Below are 9,805 nucleotides of genomic sequence, written 5' to 3'. Positions count from 1 at the left end.
TCTTAAACTAAACTATCCTTGGAGAGCCAGCAGGCTTCCCACATCAGCAATCCATCATCTGCTTCAGAGGATAATATTATTTGTAATTCCACTCTTTACTCCCCTAAAAATATTATTGCTCACTGCAATCTTTTCACTGGTACTATAAAAAAAAAATAGGAGAAAGAAAGACTCACATTCTTGGTGTTCCATTAATAATGGAAAAGGTCCTCATTTATAGTTATTTTTGTGCACATCAGTGCTTTTAGACCAAAAGTATACCTTCATCTTTACAAACATTGACTTATGCCTTACAGAGGCATAATTCTGTTCAAAACAGGCATAATGCACTATGTAGTTACCAAGGCACTAAAAATGGACCTAGTTGTTGCTGATCTGAGACATGATCAAAGAGGAGAAGCTCTGTGTTGACTTTGTGCAGCTTCTGGAAAGTTTGAAAAGTCTTCAAAAGTTTGAAAACAAATAAGCAAATATGAATAAGAGAACTATTTCCACATACAATCTGGCAAGAATACTTTGTTCAGCATGCCAATTTTAATATGCCTTCACCTGCTAGCAGGGAATACTAGCAATACTATTTGTAAGAAGCCAAGACAATTAATTTCATTGCTCTGTGACCCAAGCCCACATCCATCACTGAGGTCTTCTACTGATTTAAATAGGCATTGAATCACTCTAAAGATCTGATGAATCTAATTAAACAGTAACAAAGATGGCCTCAGAGGAAAAGAAAAATCTCTGCATTATTATTAACACCAACATAGGTATATACCCTGGCCACTGTATGACAGTGTGACAGTGACTCAAATGCCCTTTGAGTGGCAATTTTGGCACATAAAAACAGCCAAAGGACACATGACCTCTCATACCTGCAGCCTGATGCATGTTCCGAATACTGCCTCCAGTGTTGTCAGTCTCTCGAATGCTGAGCTTATATGATTGACTTCTGAATGGTATAAGATTGTACTTAGTTTTATTTCTATCAGAAGCCCTCCTAATTTTGAAGGCTTTTTTGTTATGTGTTACAAAAATGCAAGAGCTCTCAGTAGGGAACCTCCCTGCAGAAACACAGATTTCACAGATTTAGCAGGCAAAAGTAAAAAACACAATGAAAGGAAAAGGATAAAATACTGAACATAAAAAAAAAAAAATATTTTTTTCTCCCTTTGAAAAGTGTTTTGTTTGTGTTCACCTCTGAGAAAGTCATCTACACTTCTTTAGCTTGCAGGAAAAAAACAAACACACCACAAAGCACAAAACAACCCCAAATGTAAAAGCCAGTGCTAGTAGAAGTTCTTTGGACATTTGAATAGCGAGTCTTTACAGTGGTTTCAGCATTTCAAATAAAACACTGTACTTCCATGTATTTCATGTTCTGGCTTCTTAAAAATGAACTAAGATACCATCATACATAGATTATTTTTTTCATTAAAATAAACTCTTCTGCCATTAGTTAATCAGAAAACATACAGAATACTGATAGGCTGACCTTCCTTTGGTATGGAGTTTTCCAAGGCTAACAGAATATACCGTACCGGAAGACTGGGCTGACTCGGAGGTAATTTAACAGTGATGTGTATTGTAACATAAGATTTATAAAAAACAACACAAAATAGAAACTGAAAATAATCAGGGATTTGAAGATCAGCCATCACTCAGAGCTAGACTAAGTGATGATAACTCAAAGCCAAACTGCATTGTACTTTCAAAGCATTAAAGGCCAAAGGACAAAAAGGAAAAATCCCCCCAAACTGAGCTGCCAATGCGTGATCATGCTTAATTAGGGAGTAAAATGCATAACAGAAACAAAGTGACTTTCATGGGAAAAAAAACGTGTTGATGGAAGGTACAAACAGATCAGTTCCAGAGTGACACCACAAGGATATGATGATTATAAAAACATACTTACAATTCCAATGAACTCTGCTCTATGGATAGGCAATGCATTAGTCTTTAAGAGGGAAACCATTAAAAAAGTAGGGCAGGAGTTTCATCTGAAAGAAACCAGTTTAAAAAAATCCTTCTGGGGGATGTTCTCATCAGAAAAGTCTTATACTTCAAGGCAAGATACATATTTCTTTAAAAATTTCATCTTTCTAACTCTGAATACTCTAGCTTTGTCAGTGATAAGAAAATAAGACATTAAAAAACAACAAAAGCATCTCCATGTTACAAGTCAAGAACAAGGTTTTCTTTCAGATCCTTAAGGTCAATCTGTGCTTCTAGCAAAAAAAAAAAAAAAAAAAAAAAAAAGTACCTTCTCTCTGCCTTCCAAAGCAGAAATGTTCCCTTTATGATGCTCCTGGGCTCCCAGGGATGAAGCCAGTGACATGCACATATTCCAAGGAGAGAGAACACCTTGTAGAGTGCCCACCAGAAATCATTTACCAGCTGAAGTCACAACCCAAAGATTAGTAACGAAAAGCAGCAATGTGAATGGTTTTCTTCACTGTCCTAATTATGCTCCCAAAGTCTGGGGCCAGGCTAAAAATTGCCTTCCTTCAGACCTGAGTTAAGATAGGACTGAATGTTTCTAAAATACCATGAAAAGCTGTTATCATATGAACCCACTGATGGACACGTCATCTTCTTGCTCACCCACTGATTCTGGAAAACCAGGCAGAGACTTGGAGGAAGGCACCTGTCAGGTGGATGCTCTAGTTCTTGTACCTATCTACCCCTGCAACACACATGCAGGGGGCTAGATCCAACGGAATTGTCACACCTTCAGCACAAGAATTATTTACAGAGGAAAGCTTACTGAAAAGGGGGACTCTGTCTTCACTGTTACTACTGACACTCTTCCATCGCTCAGAAAGGAACAAAACTGTTCCTGGACCACGGTGTAACACTCAAAGCAGCAGACTTCACAGCCGGTTGGTACGCAGGTACTCTGGAAGAGAGCATCTCTTTTTCCTTCCCTATTTCCCTTGACTGTTTCTGATTTAAAATTGCATAAAATATAGACACTGTCCTGGGAGCTGGAATTAGCAACAGATGCTTACACCTCTTACATCTGCTTATCATAAACTTTTTTACACAGATTCAGAAAGTTTAACATGCTGTACTGGCCTCAAAACTTGAGTAGTTAACTACAAAATGCAAAAATCTAAATTCTGATTGGGATAATTCATCACCAGGAGCCATTTTCTTCATTTTTATTTGGTAAACTGTTTTAATTCCAGGCAAAGACTATCTCACCATAAAGGCTAGAACTGTGGTCAACTCCTGGAAACTCCTGAATGTTTTAGTAGAGAAATGACAACCTGCTCACCCTAGATGTCAAGCCATTAGTGGGCTGAACCTGGTTATGGGCATGGGATTTCTATTTTTCAAGTCTTCCTAAGCCACACACACAATATCCTTTTCTGAGGACAGCTGTAAAGGGATATTACATTGAGATACCAACAGGAAAGAAAATACTCGGGGAAAAGTCAATCTTCAGTGACAAAGGAGCAAGCGAAAAGATAATCCAAAATAACCATATAACCAACTAATGTCAAAGACCACACACACAAAATTACAACAGGTGCAACCACAAAGGGACCTCAGTCAGACGTCTCCAAAATTCTTCCACCCCATAACCCAAGCAAAGATAAGGCAGCCCCTTTCTGCCCACGATGAGGGACTTGGCTTCCAAAAAAGCTCAACCCTAAGTGCGTAACATTCTCAAATACTACTATCTGCTTACCAGACTTCCCCTGAAGCATGCTAACTGGTGTAAATCATATTTTCCCCCCATACATCACACAGGAACCTTCAGTTCCCATTTAGGTGGGATGGTCGGGCCATGGTGAGGCCGGTCAGGGCCATCTCTGCCATCAGGGCCCTGGCAGGGAGTGCTACTGAATTAGTGCATACAATTCAATTTAAATCTGCTCAGCTCGTGACATGGGGATTTTTAAAGCGTAAATTAATTCAAATCTTATGCATAAAGAACTTGCTTTTACTACCTTTGATCATTTGTCTTGTAAATAGTATCACTTCGGTTTTCTGATCTGAAAACTTGCAAAATTTCTAAACTGTACATTCCACTTGTTCGAATAGATACAGTTTGAAATACTTGTTTACAATTTTTAAGACTGCTTTAAAATGTTTTGTAGAGTCAAAGCACTAAAAGTATATTTCACACTTAAAAAAAATGTAATTAACTTCCAGTGAAAAAGTTAAAAAAAAAAATGTATTTTTTTTTCTCTCAGTTTGAGTAAGTTCTCTAATATACTGTGTCTACACCAGGAACTGCTAATTACTAACATCATTTTCAGACATAATTAATGTTTTTAGACACATCCAGCTGCTAATTCTATCACCAAACTCTTCTCGTTAATGGTATTTTTAAAAAGCAATTTCAAGTATTGATTTAAGTGGAAAGCCTTAATAGCTTGCAAGCAGGCGTGCTTGATATTCTTAGCTGCAGAAAGGAAATCATAAATAGGGACAGTATCAGTTATACTAAGAAGAAAAATAGACATAAATCTAGCTGTGAGTAGAGCCATATAAAAGAGCTCATTTAAGTCAATCATTCCTATGAGCCTTCCTTCTATTCAAAAATTGTATTTCTGTGCAGACTATTTTGCTTTTAAAATAATAGGGTTTGGTAGTTAGTCATTCTAACCATTCAAAGAGAAATGCTGAAGTTTGAATACTGGTTGTAAACCTTTCAGGGTGATAAATGAAAGATAATAACCCCTTGATCAATGTAACTTTTATTTATTCATCTGGGAACATGGCAAGGATATCATAGGCAACAACGCCGCCTAGGAGAACATGGATTTCACATAAACTGTTTTGGCAGAAACACGCATTTAAATAATCATCCAAATCACCACCTCACTATTTCTATCTTCAAAGAAAAATAAACAAAGAAACAAACCCAAAGAGAAATGAAATATAAGACCTGAACAAATGAACAGTCTAGACTTTTTTTCCTATTCAATATCTATGCCAGCCCCAACATCTGTCCCTGTTTTTAAAAGTTGTAATACTTAGCACTGATGATGGCAACTTTCATTTGCAAACACGTTATAAACACAAACTGACTGCAATTAAACCACGATACCTCACCACAGCTAATCAACGAGCCCACCTAGTCCTCTCTTGGGCTGGGGAAGTGCTGCATGAAGTTTGTTCTGTCAGCTCCCTGTGTGACAGTGTCTACATCCTGCAAAGTGCTACACGTACAAGTGAGTTTAGCATGAAGTGACTGACCAAACTACAGCATAAAATCGAGCGGGTTTTTCCATTCAGTGCTAATATTTTGTTGTATAATCCAAGCAGAACTGGCCGGGACAGGATGCAATTTAATGTAAACCATTTGGAGTAAAAGGTGTTATTTTGCCTAGTGAAATCTCTCCCTCGCAGTCCAGCTCACAGACAGAGTCAGTGGCAACCTCAGGGTCAGGGGAGATCTGGGACATCCTATCAAAAGGGTCCTCGCGATTCTCCTCACAGTCAACCACATTTGGGATCATGTTAACATAAGCAGTCACTATCTCCTTGTGGAAAAGGGTGTCCTGGTTGTAAGAGATAAGCTCATTGCTTATATTAACGGTCTCCACTGGAGTACTAGAGCAAAACTGGCTGCATCCCAGGAGGTTGGAGAAGACCTTTCTAAAGTCAGCATTGAAGGCATAGATGATGGGGTTGAGAGAAGAGTTGGCCCAACCAAACCAGACGAAGATATTAAAGGTGGTCTCGCTGACGCAGGGAAGGCCTGCATGGGGGTCACTTGGTGGGCTCTCGCAGAAGGGAACTATGCAGTTCAAAATGAAGAACGGCAACCAGCAGCAGACAAAGACGCCCATGATGACGGAGAGAGTCTTCAACACTTTGGTTTCTTTCCTGATGGAGGACTTGAGGCTTGTGTGATGGTGGCAGTCAACATGGTTGCTCCGGCAGCTCTGCGCGTGCTCGGCTGCCCTCTCCAGGGAAGAGATCCGACGGATCTGCACCTGGGCAATGCGGTAGATCCGAGTGTAGGTAACTATCATGATAGCCACGGGGATGTAAAAACTGATCAAGGAGGAGGAAATAGCATAAGTCCTGTTGAGGCTGGAGTCACAGCTCTCTGATGGTCCAGAGAGGGTATCGTTGCTGCCAGAGGTCCCATCGGAGGGTGTCATTGCTGCTAATGCCACCCACGTGGTGCTCAAGTCTTCCGCCCAGGTGGTGACAGCACCCGCTGCTGCCCAACCAGCGCCAAACCCATCTCCGATATCCCCGACAGCCACGGCAGCAGCATCCCCACCTTTGTGCCAGTTGAGCTGGACGGGGATGAAGGAGATGAGCACAGACAGAGCCCACGCCACACCGATCATCACCAGAGCCAGCCGCTGGGTCATCTTCCTCTCATAGCGGAACGGGCTCGAGATCGCCCAGTACCTGTCCACGCTAATCACGCACAGGTTGAGGATGGAGGCCGTGGAGCACATAATATCGAAGGCCACCCAGACGTTGCAGAAAGCCCCGAAGGGCCAATACCCGGCCACCTCCGCCACCGCCTTCCAGGGCATGACGAGCAGAGCCACCAGCAGGTCCGACACGGCCAGGGACACGATGAAGATGTTGGTGACCTTGCTCCTCAGGTGCCTGTAGCGGACGATGGCAGCGCACACCAACACGTTCCCAAACAGCGTCCAGAGGATGAGCAGAGCGAGCAAACTGCCCGCCGCTACCTGCGCCGCCCCGGGGGCTCCCGACGACGACCCCCGGACCCCTCCGGGGGACCCCGCCGCGGGCTGCAGCGGGCTCCGGCCGCCCCGCAGCATGGCTGGCGGCTCCCGGTTCCCGGCGGCGGGGCGGCGGAGGCCGGGGAGCACCGAGCAGCCAGCGCCGCCCCAGCCCCATAGGGCCGCTGCCCCCCGCCCCGCCGCCCCCCGGCTGCCCTCCGCGGGCTCAGCGCCTCCCCATGCCCGCTCTTCGCGGCTCCGTTTGCTATTCTCCTTCTCGGGAGCCCCCCGCCCGGCTGCCCCCCGCCCGGCTGCCCCCTGCCCGGTTGCCCCCTGCCCGGTTGCCCCCTGCCCGGTTCCCCCGCTCCCCGCCGGGCGGCTCCGCGCTCCGCCGCCCGAGGTGGCGCCCGCCCGGGCCGCCGGCTGCGATCGGGGAGCTCCGCCGAGCTGCGTCCCCCCCCCTCCTGCTCCCCGCCGCCCCCTCCCCGGGCCGGGCCGCCCGCCCCCGCCGCCCTCTGAGCATGCTCGATGCCGGGGACGCCCCGTCCCGGCCGGAGGGGAGCGGGGAGAACGGGATGGAGAGGACGGGGGGGATGCCCCGCGCCGCTCCCTCCCCCCCCATACACCCATACATACCCGCGTCCCTGCCCAAAAGAGACGTCCTGGCCATCTCTGCGCCGAGAACAGCCCCGCCGGGGACACTTTGGACGGAAAGTCCCCCTCGTCCCACGGAGGGGAGCGGGGCAGTGCCCCCCTCGCCCCCGGGGCTGGTGGAAGCTGGGGGGCAGCGGGACGGCCGCGTTTGCCCCCCGCAAGGATGGGAGATGGAGCCCAGCTCGGTCACTGCCGCGAGAGGTTCCCACCGGGATCTATCGCAGGCAGGAAAGCCGGCAAACGACATCGGATTCTCCCTCGGCTCAGCCCTTCCATGGGATCAACCGTGCGTAAAAGCCAGAAAACGGAGTTGGGACCTCTGGCAGCCCAGGTGTGAGCGCTGTGCGGTGGGACTCACCGTGCACTAATTTACACCTACGTTTCAGACGACATGCCTCAGCGATTTTCGATTAAAATACTACAGACTTAGTTTCTCCCAAACCTATTTTTTTAAAATATCTTTTACAGAGATCAAATCTGTTCTTGATTCAACGTGCTGTTTTGGCACTAAAAGGGCTGAGAAAGCCACTCTCAGGAGCTATCCAGCTCCAGGCAGGTGGGCAAGACTTACTGTGCCTTGCTGGATCTAAAGCGGCATGAGGGAGGATACAGCGTTAGTGTTACTAAATACAGAGTCAACAGAATCAACTCTGCAACCTTTTAGGCAATTTTCTAAAATTGTCAGAGGAAAAAATGGAGCTGAGCTTCAGCTCCCGCTTAAGAAATTGGCACTACTTTTCCACATTTAAGCAGAGTTATATTTAATATTGAAGGGAGACTATAGCTTTTGTCACCACTGAATTCTAAACAGCATGACTAAAGCAGGGATGCTGAGGCAATGTGTTGCTCACACAAACTCTGCTTTCCTAAGCAGTGCCTCCTACAATTTATATAAGTGAAGGACCAAATTCCACTGGCACTTGTGCACGTACACGCAGAAGCCGCTGGTCCAGAAATATGGATATTTTATGTAATAAAAAAACACACCACAATCATATGATGTGCTTATTTAGCATGTATGCATTGCTTCACCAATGCAGAGATGTGCATAGACATGTAAATGCACTGACACAGTTTATGTAACACATATATGCATGCATTTACTCGCAGTCAGTATGTGCTATATGTTTAAATAAACATTCAGGTAGCTATAATTGTGCATAGTAATACCCGTAGTCTAATAATAACGTAAGGTGCCCAGAGCTCGGCAGCAGCAGGCACACGCCGGCGGCTCGGTACAAATCAGCGCTGGCGTTTGAGGCGGCTGGGAGCGGCAGAGGTGCAGGCATGCGTCTGCTTCATCTCCTTCATCCAGCTCTGCTGCCTGTGCTGGGGTCATGCAGCGGGGAGGTGTGAGCAGCTGGGAAAGGTGCCTTAACCCATCGAAGCAAAAATTGCTTGAGCGCATTTGTCAGGCATCCGAAGAACAAAATTTGATTCTGCTTTACGCAGCACTGTCTGCAAGAGACTGACCTGAAGTAGGGAGGAGTTTTCAAAGTATCTCTTAGCAGCCAAGTATGGCATTTGGATGTGTCTGGCTCCTGTGTAACTGAGAATTCAGAGCATATAATGCTCTCACATATTTCATCTCTAGCAAATGTTCTTGCATTTCATCTGCTGTGAACTGAAGTTCACAGAGGTACCTATGGAAAGAGACCTAGTGCTGAGCTGAGGGAAGTTTCATCAACCAGAGACGTGCCTGAATCTGTAGGTGCACTGGAGATACAGTTTTCAATGTTGATGCAGCATTTCATGCACACTCAGAACTTATTTCAAGTCACAGGAATGCTCAGGCATTCAGTAATATCTTCAGTGGTAGTAGAAAAAGGTACAGGTTTGTGGTGAGGCTTACAGCCCCGTGCTAGTGAGCTCAGGGGGTGTGGCAGGGGGGCAGGAGGGAGAGATGGGACCAGCGGCTTTCCTGCAGCGCTTGAGGCAGATCATTCAAAGCGCCACAGCAGCAATCGTATAATGGGGATGTTTGTGGTATGTCACAGTATTCCACCCATTCCATCAATATTTTGGGGGACTGGGATAAAAGCCTTTAGCATTTATAGGTTACTAGCATCTTTTTTTTTTTTTTTTTTTACTTTCTGTAGGCAGTTTGCATATAAATCTCATTTTATTAATAGTCCATTAAAACCACAGCTGTCACTTGCTGAGAGATTTGGGGTGTTTTTTTTTTTTTTTTTTTTTTTATCCTGAAATCATCTTTGTAATGGCATTTGTGCTTTTTCTTCAGAGCTCTGTCTTGTTTCTCTCTCTCTCTCTCTCTCTCTCTTTTTTTATTCACCTGTTAAAATTGCGCTTGTCTCTCACAGCTGGCAGATTGGAAGTAACTGAATTTAACTGCTATTGCAAGGTTTCGGAGGGAAAAAAAGTCTTTACAGTTCCTGATTTTGGAGATGTATGTTTTACTAGCTCTCTTTCCTTTTATTGCAACACAGTCCAGTTCCATTTCAAAACACAAACCCGCTGTTCTC

General features: G+C 45.1%; 1 protein-coding gene across 1 annotated transcript; it reads right to left on the bottom strand.

Annotated features, from left to right (window-relative positions):
• Nucleotides 1-4,643: 4,643 nt before the first annotated feature.
• On the bottom strand, nt 4,644-7,027 carry DRD5 (dopamine receptor D5). The gene has a single exon (XM_013176840.3). The coding sequence runs from the start codon at nt 6,765-6,767 to the stop codon at nt 5,301-5,303; it is 1,467 nt and encodes a 488-aa protein (XP_013032294.2). The 5' UTR covers nt 6,768-7,027; the 3' UTR covers nt 4,644-5,300.
• Nucleotides 7,028-9,805: the final 2,778 nt, after the last annotated feature.

Source organism: Anser cygnoides, chromosome 4 (genome assembly GCF_040182565.1).
Source record: "Anser cygnoides isolate HZ-2024a breed goose chromosome 4, Taihu_goose_T2T_genome, whole genome shotgun sequence".
NCBI classification, from domain to species: domain Eukaryota; kingdom Metazoa; phylum Chordata; class Aves; order Anseriformes; family Anatidae; genus Anser; species Anser cygnoides.
The sequence above is the reverse complement of the archived record's forward strand: the minus strand, read 5'-3'. Positions and strand labels throughout refer to the sequence as shown.

Excerpts from the sequence above, each read along its gene's own strand:
- DRD5 (XM_013176840.3), bottom strand. The coding sequence starts at position 6,767 with ATGCTGCGGGGCGGCCGGAGCCCGCTGCAGCCCGCGGCGGGGTCCCCC.